General features: G+C 39.9%; 1 protein-coding gene and 1 non-coding gene across 2 annotated transcripts; both read left to right on the top strand.

Annotated features, from left to right (window-relative positions):
• The first annotated feature begins 6,691 nt into the window (after window positions 1–6,691).
• trnat-ugu (transfer RNA threonine (anticodon UGU)) lies at window positions 6,692–6,764 on the top strand. The gene has a single exon. It is a non-coding gene; the product is annotated as a tRNA-Thr (tRNA).
• Window positions 6,765–11,688: 4,924 nt separating this feature from the next.
• On the top strand, window positions 11,689–15,190 carry LOC132884454 (carbamoyl-phosphate synthase [ammonia], mitochondrial-like). Its single transcript, XM_060918303.1, has 3 exons — window positions 11,689–11,896; window positions 14,950–15,107; window positions 15,161–15,190. Exons 1-3 carry the CDS (start codon window positions 11,689–11,691, stop codon window positions 15,188–15,190), a joined length of 396 nt encoding a protein of 131 aa, XP_060774286.1.
• Window positions 15,191–18,527: the final 3,337 nt, after the last annotated feature.

Below are 18,527 nucleotides of genomic sequence, written 5' to 3'. Positions count from 1 at the left end.
TTTTTCTTTCAGATGCTCTACAAAAGCAGCTGCCAGGGAGCACACACGCTACTTTTAGTGACGCAATCAAGAAGTGACTTAAGTATGCGCCAGAGAGAGAGGGAGGGATGAGGAGACGTGAGGGATGGTGGCATTTAGAAACCCATAGCCTACTGCTGACTTTCTTTATCAATGCTGCATCAAATTAATTTTGGTTATGTTTTTCTGTTTCCATGTACAGGTGTCTGCGCCGCAGGAGGAATAGGCCACAATTATAAATTATAAATAAATCATAAAATGTTTCTAAGAACTTGTTCAAGTGTGTTCTGTTCCTTATAAATGTTAAAAGTTATGCCTCATTAGATAGCTTGACAAACATTAGGAGAGGTGCATTGTTGCATGCATTTTTATATCCTGTTGTACATAAAACAGGACGTAGCCTACGCACATTGATATAAATTTTCACTTTCATGGTTGAAGTATGCATGTGTGTGTTCATCCTAGGCAAGAGCCCCGATGCTTTATTGTTAGCTAGTTTAATTTAGCCTGTTTTGCTTAATTTGTAGCCTTCCTGTTGTACATAAAACAGGAAGTAAAGTTGGATGAATCATCGCCGAAAATTAAACTATAAATCGACCGAAATCCGTAGCTGAATGAAAGGGGGTCTATTCTCTGTCGGCCACCATCCACTTTTCAACGTCGTTTCAACGCAAACTTGTATGAGCAAAGCGGTGTTGAATCAACGCCGGTGATCCATGATGATTCGACGGCGTATGGTTGAAGAACATGCCGATGATTCCCCGTCGAATCAACGCCCTTTTGCTATCTGGGTTGAGCCAAGCCTTGTCTTTAGTGCACTGGCTATTGAGGAATATGGAATTGTACCATGAGGGTACAAAGATTTCTTTATGATAAAAAAAAGACAGCACACCACAACACATTTTAAGCAGACAATTTGTAAAAATGTGATAATTTGATGAGTATTTGTTTTACTCGCAGCACTGTGACACAAGCAGTTTTACATCACCCCACATGGGTTCTTTAGTTTCATTCCACCTCCAAAAAAACAAGACTGTAGGAAATTTGCTGGGATAAAATGCCCCTAGGTGTGAATGAGTGTGCGAAATGGTTTGTACATGGTGCTCTGCGAAGGACTCACATCCCATTCAGGGTTTATTCCCACATTATGCCCAGGCGATTCCAGTACAGGCTCCATAATCACCCCGACCCTGACCAGCATATAATGGTTACCAAAGAATTAATTCTGCCTCCTAATAATGTAACATGTGGCAAAAATATAATCCCTTTATAAATCTTCAGAGAGAAAGAGAGATTCCTGCTAAACATTTCTCAAAATCATCAGCAGAACTGCCTACAATATAAACAAAACTGTGTGAAAGTTTTTGTACAGTGCAGTTGGATTTCCTGTCACTGTGGGCGGCAGAGCACAGTAGTATAGTGCAGAGTCTGATACAGCAGCAGAGGAGATGAGCAGATCCACTTGGTTATTATTTTCATTAACTTTAGCAGACATTCTTGGGGGACGGTTGGAACTTAGAGTTCCACTTTGAACATAAAGAAGGAACTCAGGTTTAGATTTTGGATATTGTCTGTACCACTGCAGGGTGGGTGATATCTTACTTGTTTCATATTTGCAGGACAGAGTAACATCACCACCTTCATAAACAACTTCATGGGTGAAAAGTGGCTTTATTGAATCTGCCATGGAGTCACCTGTCATAGAAAGGAGAATATAATGGTTTTAACCTTTACATAATCAAGCCAGAACTACATAAGTCAGAACCCCATTCTGCTGTTTTTAACACCACACAGACTAATTAATCACTAATTCAACACTTAATATTTCTGAAGTCACAGAAAAATGTTAACTTACCGAGTGAGAGCCACAGACACATGAATATAACAGTGAACATGACGAATGGTCTCAGCTGAATGAGAATATTCTTTCTGTGCTCTGATATATTAAGATCATAAAGGTTCCTGAAGCTCCGCCCCACAGCATCACATGACAGTGTCACCAATGTTATTGACTGATTGATGATTCTTACTGAATAATCCTGGCTTTACATTCAGCCTCACATATGGAACCTGATTTTAGCACATTGAAGCAAATGCAAACTGGAAGCAGAAACAGCTAATAGTCAAAACTATGCAGTGCAAATAATGTAATTTTAAAATCAATTATTATTCAATAATTACATAAGGATTTAAAAAAAATCAGGTTTCTGGTAGACAGTTGTGGTGAACCTTTGGCAATGTTGCCACAAATTTGTGGCAAGGTCGTATTTTCACATGAAAATTAATTTCGTGGCAAACCTCTGGTGCACTTGTGGCTAACTTTGTGGAAAACTTAGGGCAAACAATTGATTCCTAATTGTATTTCTTGCCGCAGGTTTGCTAGAATGTTTGCTGTTTGCAGTAAATTTGCTGGCTGTGAGATGAGTGCTCAGGGACTGTGTACAAAGTGCAACACCGAAAAGATTTATGACAAAGATATTCAACAACTTCACTCTACACAGTGTAGAGTCACCAACATCACTACACATATCGATTATTATTATTATTATTATTATTATAGAAAATATTAAATAAACACAGTTATATCAACAACACAAAAAGCAAACTAGTGGAAGAAAAAAACCTAATTTGTTTGCTGCATTGATACAAATGACCACGTGTGAATGAGTATATGCATTGTGCCAAGTTATTTCAGTGATTTTCCTCAATTGCATAATCATTTCCTCTGATTTTATTCAGTAAGGTTAATATAGCATATGTCACACAAAAATGAAACTGTAATTGCACAGGTGCAAGCAGAAATCATCATGTTCCCAAATAGAATAATATAGATATTTAGGCACTGCCTAAAAGTGGAGCTCCTGATGAGTGTATGAGCAAAATATTTACAAGGACACAAAATCAACCTGACTAGAATAATAATGTTATAGCATATGAACCATCAAATTGTGTAGTGCAGTGGATTTCGTGTCAATAAATTGCTGCATTGTCTTGTCACATTGACACCAAAAAAGAGATACACATCACAGTTATAAATACGTATTTATTCCTTTCTTTGACACCGCATACCATGCACCAGAAACAGCACCATGGCATTATTATGGTGTGACTCTGCTGGGTGCCTGGTGGACAGCAGGGAACCAGCGCTTTCACTTTATAGCATTATTGTATAGTTATAATTGAATATCAAACTTGATATGTCAAACAGTTTTCTGGTTACATCTTTCAGAGTTATTGGTCCAGGAAGTTTGAATCTGTGAATATATTTCCAACTTTACTGCAGTTCAACCCACGCATGAAATAGAACTTGATTAAACCATGTTAATGAGCCATATTACCCAGTTTATTCTCCCCACACCTCATTCAAACCCTTGGTTCACAAATTAGTTTAAATTTATCACGTTATAATGTAAAAAGTTTCACGTTTTAACAATATAAATTATCATGTCATAATCTAAAATTTTCATGTAATAACGTGAAAATTTATTGCTATAGCATGAAAAATATATTGTTATAACAATAAATTTTTCACATTATGATGTGATATTGATTTTTACCTTTTTTTCTGGTGTGGCATCAATACGCTTCCGTATTTTATACAGTGTCCTTCTTGTGTCAGGAATCTTCAGAACTTTTGCACATGCAAGGAGCAAATAGTCACAATATTTCTGCTATTTGTTTTTGTCATGAGACACTCAAGTCTTGCCCTAAAGGATCTTAAACAATGTTTTGAAACACACACTGACTGTCAAAAGTCGCCTGTAAAAACACTTTTGTTTTTGGTTAAACAATCTATTGTGTCATTTTACATACCCTAAAATCAAATCCTGTTTGGAATTAGGAATTGTGGGTGAAATTTGGTGTGTAAAAATCCCTGTCGGGTTTAAGCTCTCCAGTGTTTGAGTTTCACTCCCCTGATGTGATGTATGCCAGGGGTTCTCAACCTTTTCTGCTTTTCTGCCCATTAAAAAAGATCCCCAATTATTTTGGCTCATCTATTCTATTTGAATCTAATAATCTATTGTAAAGTGTATTAATGGGATGCAACAAACGAAGTTTGGTGGTGGATATAGAAACGGGTTCTGTCCATCCGTCCAGCTGTCTGTCTGGCTGTTCATCCGGTGTTGTTGATGGTATCAAAGGCTCAAAGAGAGAGATTTGAGTGCAACATGTTTTGAAGAAACTGCACCTTCCTCAGCAGCAGTGAGAACTCACAAGCAACAATACATGCACCACTTCTCTCAGGTCCCAATGTTTTCAGATCGGAGTCTGAGAGGCTTCAGCTGGCATGCCTTTGCAAAAATAAGCGCTTGAAAATTTTTTGGAATGGAATGCTTAGAGAGTATTTGGAATCCAACTGCAATAAATAGAATTAGATCAGAATTAAATTCCTAGCATATACAAAATTACATGCTTGAAAGATTCATATTTTTCTATTCCCGTCAGATTACATTTTATTTATTTATTTATTTATTTATTTATTTATTTATTTTTCAGTTTGTTGTAAATATCTACCACATATTACAACATCAGTAGATATTTTATATTTTTAGATGGAAAATATAAAGTTTTATTTTGCGGAATGACATGGGACCTTTGACCTGGATTTTCATGTGGTTACAATGTAAATTGCCTGTTGACAGTGATTGAAAGACTACGAAACTAGAAATTAATACAAACAACAACGAATGATTAACCATGTCACCAGCAGTCCAGGGTTCCTTTATTTATTTATTTATTTATTTATTTATTTTCCAACAGATTGACGATTTAAGGTAAAACCTTAAATCATGTGTTCATGTGCTGCTGGAATTTCATTATATCCTTCAAAGGTTTGACTTTTTCATGTCTGCAGGATCCTGCTCCAAGTTTGAGATGGTTGCATGCAAAGCCGGATTAACTATATGGGCCTGCGGCACAGTGCCCAGGGGCACTAACCACTCACAGCCAGTGGGGGGGCACCACATGACAGAAACTTTAAAAATATTTTTCGTGAATGTTTGTACACTTAAAATGGTTATACACTTGACATTGTTAAATAGTCATATATAATTCATTATGAACACTAATTTCATAAGAACAACAACAATAATCATAATTCTGAGCAAGAGTGGCCTATGTGACCATTAACCCCCCTTTCCTCAACCTGTCAGTTGAGCCAGTCCACCTACGGTGAAATGTATCAATTTTTTAAAAACCGCAGTAGAAATGAAAAATGGACAGACATCAATTGAGTGGTTGTGCGAAGAGAAAATTAAAAAAAGAGAGAGACTCCAGGCGTGTAGCTGCAATTAAAAATGTTCCAGTGTTAGATCGTTTTTTTATAAAAACATCGACAACTGCTGTCACTACCTGCACTGAAGCCGAAGCTAGTGAAATCAGCGATGCTAGTGAGGGAGCTGGCCCTGCTAGCACTAGCCGGGGAGATGCTACAACCACAGCCAGTGTTAGCCGAGGGGTCGGCGACGACGAGGATCCCCTTGAGACATACAAATATATGCTGCTCATTTTTGAATAAGACATTTCAATATGCCTACATGCATATTGTTGGTTGTTTTCAGTGAATTTGATGGGCTGATGTAGCCTACTTAATAAATTTTCAATGAGGAAGAATGACCTTGTTTATGTATATGCTACTATTTTTGACAGCAAAGGGCAAGGTTTGTGAGTGTGTGCAGGAGGTTACTGAATGCGTGCGCTCAGGGTGGTGGGGGGGGCACTTGAGGTATAGTGCCCAGGGGCACCGCATTGGCTTAATACGGCACTGGTTGCATGAGATGTGTGGAGGAAAGCAGGTTCATGTTACTTTTGCTTTCTTTCAGCATTGAGGAGTGTAGTTTGTGTATGTCTAAGCCTCTGAGCAAGGGCATGTTTATTTTCTTTTGCCAGGGCGGTGTCAGTATATGACAGTGATTTGGTGGTGAAAAGAATCTTCTTGTTTTGGTTTCATGGTGTAATGGCTAGCACTCTGGACTTTGACTCCTATGATCTGAGTTCAAATCTCAGTGGAACCACTGAAGCCTTTGTTTGAGGCTTCTGAACTAACATGCACAGACTGTCTCAACTGTGTGCTCAAGTTGATCAAGCAAGCTGTCACATCCCAAACCCTTTGTTCCTGTCAAGGAGCTAGTCTTCTGAAAATTAGCTCAATGGTGAGAGCACTGACCTTATAAACCAGGGGTTGTGAGTTCAATCCTCACTGGGGCCTGTAAGGGATGTTTTGAATGTAGAAAGGTAATCCAGATAAAAGAGGGAAGATTGAGGGCACTGACACCAGAAGGTAAGCAAGTGCTGCTCATGATTTCTCATCACCCGAAGACTACCTTCTACTGGTGAGAATGGCCCCACATGAAGAGCCTGAAGATCAGTGAAGTCACTCATGGTGCTTATAACCAAATCTCTTGAGAGCTTGGCCTGTCCAGTGTTTTTGTTAGCTCAGATGAGAAAATAGCCAGAATGTACAGCCCACAGCCCACTCTATAATTGACACACCACATTATTTAAAATGTGTGTTCATTTTTTGCGAGGCAAATAGTAAACAGAAGCTAACTGCAGCTAGGAACTAAAGTTGTGAGTGACATTACAGCAGTTTCTATGGGCTGTTTTGGGGATTGCCACAGGGACTTCAGGGTTTTGCTGTGGCCCCAATCTTCAGCAACTGCAGAAGAGTCAGGGCTCCATAGCTCAGTGGTAAGAGTGCTGGTTTTGTAAACCAGAGGTCGTGAGTTCAATCCTCACTGGGGTCTATAAGAGGCATTTTGAATGTAGAAAGGTGATCCAGACAAAAGAGGGGATATTGAGAGCACTGACACCCGAAGGTGAACAAGTGCTGCTCATGATTTCTCATCTCCTGAAGACCACTTTCTGCTGTTGAGAATGGCTCCAGATGGATAGTTTAAAGATCAGTGAGATGACTGAGGACCTGAAGGTGTCTTTCATGTAAAATTTGTGCAAAACACTTTGCACCCAAGTCTCCATCAATGCACAGTTGATAACATCAACAAAAAAAAAAGACCTCAAATGAAGACTATAATGAATTCGGAAATAACTCAGATGCTCATGAATCCTTGGTAAAGCAAGAGACCCCTTGTGTGTGGCATCAGGTGATAATTTCTTCTGGGGGACAACCATACCCTGTCTTTCTTGTGAGCAACGCTTAATGGGTCTTAAATATGGTTCATTTTTGCCCAGTTTTTGGTTGTTCCGATCATTCAAACAGAGAAAAACATAAAAAGTATTACTGTCTCCCTGAAACTTTGTCTTGAACTTCTGATTGTGGCTTATTAACTTGACTTGGGCATTTCTTCAGAAAGGAAATATCTCTGAACTGGGAGTAGGATGATTTGGCTGCTGGCATGTAAAGAGTTAGTGAAACTGTCTCCGATTCTTGCTTTTTGTAGGCGTCTTTACAGACATCTTCAACATCTCGTTGAGCCAGGCTGTTGTCCCCACGTGCCTCAAAACCACCACCATCATCCTGGTCCCAAAGAAGCCGTCTCCCTCCTGCTTCAATGACTACCGCCCTGTCACACTCACTCCCATCCTCATAAAGTGCTTCGAGCGGCTAGTCATGAGGCATATCAAGTCTGCCCTCCCCCCACCCACCCACCCTGGATCCTTTCCAGTTTGCATATCAGTCCAACCGTTCGACTGATGACGCTATCTCCACTGCCCTCCACTCAGCCCTCACCCACCTGGAGACAAAAGACTCGTATGTCAGAATGCTGTTCATAGACTTTAGCTCAGCATTCAACACAATCATTCCTCAGCAGCTCATTCACAAACTGGACCAGCTGGGACTCAACACCTCCCTGTGCAACTGGCTGCTGGACTTCCTGACGGGGAGACCACAGACTGTACGGGTCGGCAGCAACTCCTCCAGCACCATCACACTGAACACGTGGGCCCCCCAAGGATGTGTGCTAAGCCCCCTCCTCTTCACTCTGCTGACCCATGACTGCACACCAACATCCAGCTCAAATCTCTTCATTAAGTTTGCAGATGACACGACTGTGGTGGGTCTCATCAACAATGGCGATGAGACAATCTACAGGAGTGAGGTGAGCCGCTTGGCCATGTGCAAGGACAACAATCTCCGTCTGAATGTGGAGAAGATGAAGGAGATTGTTGTGGACTTCAGGAGAGAGCACACCCAGCATGCTCCACTATCTATCGACGGTGCTGCAGTGGAGAGGGTGAGCAGCACCAAGTTTCTGGGTGTGCACATCTCGGAAGACCTGTCCTGGAGCAACAACATCGCATTACTGGCCAAAAAAGCCCAACAGCGTCTGTACTTCCTGTGCGGTGTGAAACTTGAGGCACGTCGAGTGCTACCCATGTCGGTCAGGCTGGCGGTGGATCGGTTTCACCAGAGCCCCTGTGCTCTCAGTGTAAAACAGGACGGCGGTCTTCTTTTGATCACCGCACATAGGTATTTGAGCAGTGACCCAAGTGCACTGCCAACTCACGTGGTCAGCACAAGACCTACGTGTGGTCAACGATGCGTCTCGCTTTGGTGTGTGCCCGAGTGGACTAAGGAGCAGTGTTCGGCTAGCGGTATCCAGCGGAGGTGCGTTCTTCAATCTCTGTCCTGATGTCTGTTACGTCCTGTTTACTGATGTTCGGGATGGTGTGCTGATACCATGCCGAAATGCAGTTTTGCATCTTAAGGTGCTGAAACGGATGCCTTGATGTTTCCCTACATAATTTAGCATGCTTACGAGTAAGTTTGAGATTCCCTTTGCCATACGATGGGTGAAAACTGGTCATTGAAGTCCATTCTAGGGTTTCATTTTACAAGACTGGGTTTATTTAGCAGCGCTGCCCATAGACGGTTGTACATCCAGTGAATCAACTAGGCTAGGTCGTAGACTCGTTCACGTCCAACCTGAGGAGTTTGCCTCCCTGAATCGTATGCGTTTTGAAACAAAGTGCACCAAAGCATCTCCTAACATTTGTCCACGCTGTCACGAGGCCCCGTGTGCAGTCGTGGCCACCTGGTTAAAGCGACATCCACTCGACGTCTCCCACGCTGCTTTGAATGTGCTGCCGACTCCATCTGAAATTTGGTTTGCCGAGAGGCAGCTGAAGCCTTGTTTTGTGGTAGCTTTTACCCGAGCTTGTCTGGCAAAAGAGGTATCTGTCCTAACCGTAAAGGGCTTCTCTCCCGGACAGGTCGAGTCAAAGCACTGCCATAAAACATTTGCAGAAAAGGCCGTCTTTTCTGTGAACTTGTAAAAGCACTGCCCAAAGTATCGCAATAGTTAGCCAAGCGCATGGCCCACGTTGCTCTCTGGAACCATGCCTGAGTTTCCTTTGGTTGTTTGTTTATTTTCAAGTGAGCGACTGCCCAGAAGCAGACTTTTGTTCTGGGGGAGTGTATTCTGACTCCCATTTGCATGAATACCATGTGGTAAACTTCAAGGGTTTTGCCACTAAAACAACACAATCTCCTCACATGGAGTCCCTGGCATGCTTCTCACACTTTTGGGGCATGCCTCAGGAAGCATTTGTTGCTTCATTGTTCAATGAGAGCAGTTGGCTGGAAGGTGGTGAAAAGTGCCTTTTCACGACAGCAGCTTGCTTTTCACCAGCAGCTTTAAGAAAACAAGCAGGTAAGCATCATATTTTCAGTTTGTCAAAGCTGTCTCAGCTGACTTTGCACTCGAGCGAGAGTTAGAATTTCATAGTGGATGGTGGGAATATGACAAGCCTGTTGAAAAATGTGACTTGGAGATACTGAGGTCAGTCGGCAATTCAAGAAATAAAGCCAAGCAAACTGAAAGCAATCTGTGATAGTTCACCTTCGGAGCTCATCAGAGGAGCATATCAGCAGAAAAGTAGTGTGCAGTTAGTTGATTTGGTCATTGTTGCAAACAGTGCCAAGGTTGTGGGTTTAATCCAAATAGTGGCTGTTTTCACAGATGTCCTGCTTTGAATGTGGCGAAAGAAATTTGACAAACAAAGTGAAAGGAATCTGTGATAGCTAACCTTTGGAGCTCATCAGAGCAGCATATCAGTAAATGCTGTCTAAGCTGACTTTGCACACTAGCGAGAATTAGAATTTTAGATTTGATGCTAGTATGATCTTTTATTGCCATGATGGAGTTTGTGGAGGAAATGCAGCTTTTGCTAATTAGACCTGTCCCAGATAGCAAGCTGACAATGAATAGATATTGATTTTCCATCTGAATCATCAGAATGGTCGACATTGAAATCTTGATGCAAATAGATGTTGAATCACCATTGTTAAACCGATGTAACCCGACCTAAAATAAAGTTGACAGCAGTGATATTGAAACAACATTGATTCATAGTCGTCCTTATTATGATTGATGTATCATTGATATTTGGTTTACCGGGTGATAACAGTCATGTTGAAAAGTCATTGATTTTGTGTTGACCGGGAAATCACGTATGGTCGAAAAGCCATCGATATATAGTTGACCGGGAAAGGTGATTGAAAAGTCATCGATCATTGTTGAACGGGACAGGGGACAGCGTGAGACAAAGACCGGCAGCGGCGCACAGGCACCCGTTCTCGGATCCGGGATCAATTACAGGTAAGCAGCACTTTCAGCATTTAATCCTTACACATAGTTCAATGTATAGTTCACGCGATACATAGACTGCCACAGCGTGCTGTCACGGCCGATTTCCTCCGATCAACTCCGATCAGCAACGCAAGCTGTCAAGTAGGCTAGCCTGCTAGCAAGCTTGATAAACTGCAGGTTCTAGTTAGCTCAATGACTTCACTGGTGTCATAGCCCATGTTTACATTAGACCGTATCAGCGGATCATCAGATTAACGTTTTTAAAACGATTAGTGTGCACACAGCAACACCAATACATGATTTGCATGCACATAGCAATGCCAATACACGGATACGCTCGGCTCCGCAGGCATCCTGCGCTCCAAATCACTCCGCCCTGAACAGCGAGTGCCCTCTGGAGGGTGCGCACTCCGGCCCTGCGCAGCTCACACAGCGCGCGAGTGAAGTGCACAAGCCACGATTCGGGACTGAGCCGCTGTGTGTGTGATCCCAGCGCATATCACTTACTACAGCCTATTATTAGCAGCAGTAGTAGCTACAATGTGTAACTGAAAACTATGTTTTGTGTGTGTTTCAGATGCCCTCACTCAATAGCTTGGCATGAATGATCTGGTCTTCACCCAGGCTGTGCAGAAATGGCTACGATATGCGCCAGACAGAACTGGAGGTGTTGCTCGCGCCGAAAGACATGAAAATTAAATGAACTTAAAATAAAAATCTTGTTTTCTTAAAAAAAAGGGCATGTGTTTCATATTTACTATTTTAGGCAATTAAAATGGAGATCCTGGCTGTAGATAAAGCAGGATATATGAGCCAGATATTTCTGGTAGGCTATCAATTGAAATAACATTGAAAGCGCATTGATTTTTAGTTATGTCGAAATTTCAATGTTGTTTCAATATCGACGCGAATTGAAATACAATTGAAGTTACGTGTGTCCATAGTTAATAAATCAACATCGTTTCAATGTTAGCGGAGGGTGCAAACTGATGTTAAATCAACATCGAAATCTGACGTTGATTCAATGGTTTAACGTCGACAATGCAATGTTGATTCTACATCGTTTCAATGTCAGCTTGCTATCTGGGCTTGCACTGGAACAGAGTAAATATCCACCATGTTGCACTGTGTGCAGGAGGAGAATCTGAAGACGGTGCTGATGAACCCGACCAGCCCCTTGGTGCAGACTAACAATGTGGGAACCATGCAGGCAGACACACTCTACTTCTTGGCCATAACACCCCAATTTGTGATGGAGGTGGTCAAAGCCGAGAGTCCGGATGGCATCCTGTTCTCCATCGGCGGACAAATGTCACTCAACTGTGGTGAGACCTGTTCTGAATTATATCTCTACATGTGTAGATATAGAGTGGCAGCTACAATTATCAACAGTACATAATTACTGACACCTTTTCAGATTTACCAATTGAAAACAATTTTACAAAGGTGAGTTTCAGTTACAACAGTTTTTATTGGTTAATTAATCAACCGGAAGACACCCTTCACCCTTTGATCTTGTCGTCTGATGACACAGCTCGTTACCTGAGATGGAATTTTTTTTTAGCATGATGAGCAAGTTGAGGAAAACCCAGATGCTATCATCATATGTAAGTATGGTGGAAAGATCATGGACATGTTTTTACTTTTCAAATTCACCGATATTTCATGATATCCTTGTCGAAACCTACTTTGTTTCTTACTCTTTCATTTGACAGTTGGCATTTTGTATATTATCACGCGTTTGAGAAGTCATGTGAGGTGTTGATCATCGTGATCACTTTCACTGGTGTCCACCATTATCGACACCCTGTGGAATTAAGTAACATTTACAACTGTTATGGATCGATCTTTGTGTATCATTGTTGAAGCAGATGAAGTACTTTAAAAAAATATAAGTGCTGTGATTTATCATAATTTTTTCCTGATTCATAACAGAATGGAATGCTTAGAGAGTATTTGGAATCTGATTGAAATAAATAGAATTAGACCAAAATCAAATTCCTAGCATATATATATATATTTATATATGTATTATAAATTACATGCTTGAAATATTCAGGTTTTTCTATTCCATTTTGAAATTTTTTTTGCAGTTTGTTGTAAATATCTACCATATATTACAATATCAGACATTTTATATTTTTAGATATAGAAATATGAAGTTTTGGTTCGAGAACTGACATGCGACCTTTTACCTGGATTTTCATGTGGTTATAATATCAATTGCCTGTTGGCATTTATTGGTAAACTACAAACCTAGAAATTAATACAAACGACAGTGAGTGATTTAACAAAATGTGATGTACAAAAATACTTAGAAAGTAGGTAGAAAGTGGAACAAAAAGATTTTCTGACACAGGTTAAACATTATCAGTTCATTTGTTTACAAACGTTCGGATTACTTCCTCATTTACCTAAGCACTGACTTTGATATATTTATATAAAACATATTTTGGACTTAATACAAGTCTATATACAACCCCGATTCCAAAAAAGTTGGGACAAAGTACAAATTGTAAATAAAAATGGAATGCAATAATGTGGAAGTTTCAAAATTCCATATTTTATTCAGAATAGAACATAGATGACATATCAAATGTTTAAACTGAGAAAATGTATCATTTAAAGAGAAAAAATTAGGTGATTTTAAATTTCATGACAACAACACATCTCAAAAAAGTTGGGACAAGGCCATCTTTACCACTGTGAGACATCCCCTTTTCTCTTTACAACAGTCTGTAAACGTCTGGGGACTGAGGAGACAAGTTGCTCAAGTTTAGGGATAGGAATGTTAACCCATTCTTGTCTAATGTAGGATTCTAGTTGCTCAACTGTCTTAGGTCTTTTTTGTTGTATCTTCCGTTTTATGATGCGCCAAATGTTTTCTATGGGTGAAAGATCTGGACTGCAGGCTGGCCAGTTCAGTACCCGGACCCTTCTTCTACGCAGCCATGATGCTGTAATTGATGCAGTATGTGGTTTGGCATTGTCATGTTGGAAAATGCAAGGTCTTCCCTGAAAGAGACGTCGTCTGGATGGGAGCATATGTTGCTCTAGAACCTGGATATACCTTTCAGCATTGATGGTGTCTTTCCAGATGTGTAAGCTGCCCATGCCACATGCACTAATGCAACCCCATACCATCAGAGATGCAGGCTTCTGATCTGAGCGCTGATAACAACTTGGGTCGTCCTTCTCCTCTTTAGTCTGAATGACACGGCGTCCCTGATTTCCATAAAGAACTTCAAATTTTGATTCGTCTGACCACAGAACAGTTTTCCACTTTGCCACAGTCCATTTTAAATGAGCCTTGGCCCAGAGAAGACGTCTGCGCTTCTGGATCACATTTAGATACAGCTTCTTCTTTGAACTATAGAGTTTTAGCTGGCAACGGCGGATGGCACGGTGAATTGTGTTCACAGATAATGTTCTCTGGAAATATTCCTGAGCCCATTTTGTGATTTTCAATACAGTAGCATGCCTGTATGTGATGCAGTGCCGTCTAAGGGCCTGAAGATCATGGGCACCCAGTATGGTTTTCTGGCCTTGACCCTTACGCACAGAGATTCTTCCAGATTCTCTGAATCTTTTGATGATATTATGCACTGTAGATGATGATATGTTCAAACTCTTTGCAATTTTACACTGTCGAACTCCTTTCTGATATTGCTCCACTATTTGTCGGTGCAGAATTAGGGAGATTGGTGATCCTCTTTCCATCTTTACTTCTGAGAGCCGCTGCCACTCCAAGATGCTCTTTTTATACCCAGTCATGTTAATGACCTATTGCCAATTGACCTAATGAGTTGCAATTTGGTCCTCCAGCTGTTCCTTTTTTGTACCTTTAACTTTTCCAGCCTCTTATTGCCCCTGTCCCAACTTTTTTGAGATGTGTTGCTGTCATGAAATTTCAAATGAGCCAATATTTGGCATGAAATTTCAAAATGTCTCACTTTCAACATTTGATATGTTGTCTATGTTCTATTGTGAATACCATATCAGTTTTTGAGATTTGTAAATTATTGCATTCTGTATTTATTTACAATTTGTACTTTGTCCCAACTTTTTTGGAATCGGGGTTGTAAAAAATTAAATAAAAACTGTTTTGTTAACTTCATTCCACATACCATTTAAAAAAATCATTCTCATCTCGTTGTCAATAATTGTGGAATGGTGCCACATCATCTGACATGCTAAGTAATCGTGAATCAACTTATTTTTTTCCAGTGGAAGTTTGAGTGACTATTCATGCACAATTTATGTATTGAAAGTCTCTTCTACTTTTGCAATGGCCAAAAGATCATTAAGGTGTCGATGATTGTAGCCGCAGCTCTAGTTCTGGATACTTAAACTTACGACCTATGATACCCTGTGGTAGGAGTGGTGCTGTTTCAGATTGGCGTACTGCAGCAGTATGGTGTGAAGGTTTTGGGCACACCTGTAGAGTCCATCATTGCCACAGAGGACAGACAGCTGTTTGCTGACAAGCTGAAGGAGATTGATGAGAGGCTCGCCCCCAGTGTGGCTGTGGAGTCGGTGAGCCCTGCTCTTCTCTCGTTACACTCCACACGTGTATATCCAATATCCAGCACACGATATTCCCAGTCACCCGCTTTTAAAGGCCTATATAGATCAAATGGATGTGCTTTTATACAAATGTTTGCATGTGTAACATTATTTATGATAATATTTACTCAGCATGTAATGATATATTGCAATGATAAATCGTGATACATATTTATGACAATTTGAATAAATGAATTACAAAACAATATCAACTGTGAGCTACTGCTCACTTACATATCCCCTCGCTCTCGCTTATATCAGAATACAAGCAATTGAAGGAATAGGACACTTATTATGAATGTTGACTTCAACAAATAATTAACCCAGAAACAAGTAAGTAAAGAGCAGTGTTCTCCCCAGGTATTTCGAATAGCATCCTGGTAAACTGTCATTTTGAAATAGCATTTTGCTTCTTGAAATAGTGTCTAAATTCACCCTATATATTTCATAAATACATTCAGTCGGTAAACAGATAGTCGATGTGCAACAGACCTGAAAATGGTATACACAGTATAGAACCCCAAGCTGAAGTTAAGTACCAAATATCAAGCAGTTGTGATTTGTAGTTGCTGAGAAAAGTGTTTCGAAAATTTTGTAAATCCACCCTATATGTTTCGTAAATACATTCATTTGGTAAACAGGAAGTCGATGTGGGACAGACCTGAAAATGGTATACACGGTATAGAACCCCAAGCTGAAGTTTGGTACTAAGTGGCTATGATTTGTGGTTGCTGAGAAAAAGGGTGTTTCGGATGGACGGAGATACGGACGGACGGACGGACGGACGGACGGAGGTAAACCAGTATATCCCCCCTTCTTTGGAGTGGGGGTATAAAAAAATGAATTGTAATTATCAGGCTGTGTAATCACTAAGATAGATAGATAGCCCCCAAGCTGGGAATTTGTTTTGTTGCAGCAGCAAGTTATCAAACATGTGAAAAGAAAAAGAAACACTGTGCAACATAAAATAGAATTTAAAAAAAGAACAAGCTGACTTTACAATATACAGATTAAAAAAATACCTATATATGCACTTTGTACATGTGACTGTGCATTAATAGTGCAAAAATCAAGAATTGTGATAAATGAAGATAAAAACTGTGCAAATGACTAATCGCAGTAAACCCAAAATCATGCCTCTTCAGATAGCTTTTTTCTTTTGCCATGACCCAGATTCGAACCGGGGTTGCTGCAGCCACAACGCAGAGTACTAACCACTATACGATCACGGCAAATTACTCAGATGTAATCAGGCACTTACTTTCAAGACCATATCACTCATAGTTTTCAAGTTCTGCTCCGGAAACAAAACCTCCCCCTCAGACTAACCTGAGAGACTAAGTCTGAAATTGTTTCCATGGAAACATGAAAAATTAAAATTTCTCAAAATTCTTTGTATGAAAAGGCACATCTACATCACCTTGTTAATATGTATACCAAGTTTCAAATCCGTCTCATGAATAGTTTTGGATATGTGCTCCGGAAACAAACATTGCTCTTAGAAACTAAGTCAAAATCCATTTTTTTATGTAAAAATTTGAAAAATACTTGAGAATGTAGCCAGAATGTACAGTCCACAGCCCACTCTACGATTAACACACTGCATTATTTAAAATGTGTGTCCTTTTTTTGTGAGGCAAATAGTAAACGGAAGCTAACTGCAGCGAGGAACTAAAGTTGTGAGTGATGTTCCAGTAGGTTCTGTGGGCCATCTTGAGGATCAGGACAGGGGCGCAGTGGTGAGAGCACTGGTCTAGTAAACCAGGGGTTGTGAGTTCAATCCTCAATGGGGGCCTGTAAGGGGTATTTTGAAGGTGGAAAGATGATCCAGGTAAAAGGGAGTACAGTATATTGAGGACACTGCCCTCTGAAGGTTGCTTGTGATTTCTCATCACCTGAAAACCACTTTCTGCTGGTGAGAATGGCCCCGTATGGACAGTTTGATGATCACTGTGGATGAGACTGAGGACCTGAAGGTATCTTTGGTGTGCAATTTCTGCAAAGCACTTTGCACTCAAGTCTCCATCAATGCACATAGTCAGGTGGTATTTATTTATATTTGGAGGCTATTTTGCAAAATTTACCAAGTCTTGTTTTTGGTAATAATATACAAATTCAGATATAAATTCATAAATCTGGACGACTTGTAATGTTTGTAGGCTGCTGTTTCATAGTTAATTATGCAGGGGAACTTTGCGCATAAAAAGAGCCCTGAAACCACATATAGGAAATTGGTATAAAAGTATTACATCATTAATATGCAATTATTATATCCATAATAGGTGTTATTTGTGGCACAAAACCTTTTTACTCAGGTCAAAAGCAGGGTTCATACATTAGATACCCATTTAACCCTAAAAGGACCTAAACTACTGAGTGGGATCAGTTAGAACCTCAGAGGTGGTGTGCTGCTCAGTCTATTCAACTGACATAATTTTTTGCTTTTAGGCGTTTGTTACTCTATAGATTCTTTATCTAAAAGTATGTTTGTTTCAAAATTGATGAAAAAAAGGTATTTAACAAGGTGACTGATTTTCTGTTGGGGTCCCATAACTCTGTGAGATTTGTTGCAAAAATATTTCAGCAAGTTAGTCGCTTCTTTGTGTGTCTATCTTTGCCGATCTGTATGTTTGCATGCTTGTCTCAGATGTCTGCCATAATTAAGAATATAACTCTTTCTTACAAATTGTAGATAACTAGTGAACCTGTTAGTTATAGGGTTACTGAAATGTCCGCTGTCTGATGCTTATCTGTCCATGCACTCTCCATACAGAACAACAGACAGTCCAGCAGATACAGAGGAAACTGACATTGTCTAGTTCTGAAAGTGACATTGTTTACTTTTGAAAATAATCCAGTGGCTGTTCTGGTCCTAATATGTGTTACCAATAACTGCTTTTATCTTCGTGTTTTGTGTTTGAATCCTTAGGCAAAGTGTTATTTCTTGATGTAGTTTGGACATTTAAAAAAAAACTGCTAGCAGCTTAATAATAAATGTATCACAGAAATTTCTAAAATGAGAGATTGTGAGCTGAGTTCTGGAATGTAGATAAGCTATAAAGATTCTCAAGTTCTGTAGCAATAGTGTAAAATATTTCTGGCTTTTTTATGTTCTCTATGTACTTAAATGTCTCATTTTAAATGTAACTTGATAATATCATGTAAATCTATTCACATAAAGTTCATAAATGGGTAATTAAAAAAATACAGATGTTTTAATGGACTTCAGTGATACAGATATATGTTTTTTTTATGTTTTTACATGCGATACTTAGCATTTCTTTTTTAGTGAAAATGGTGATTGCTGACATTACAACAAGTAAAAATAATTTGTTTGGGATGTAAATAAAGGGTTAATACTGAGAAACCAGACTTGGCAAATTTTGCAAA

This window comes from Neoarius graeffei, chromosome 1 (assembly GCF_027579695.1).
Source record: "Neoarius graeffei isolate fNeoGra1 chromosome 1, fNeoGra1.pri, whole genome shotgun sequence".
Lineage (NCBI taxonomy): Eukaryota > Metazoa > Chordata > Actinopteri > Siluriformes > Ariidae > Neoarius > Neoarius graeffei.
This window is presented reverse-complemented; position numbering and strand designations above follow the sequence as displayed.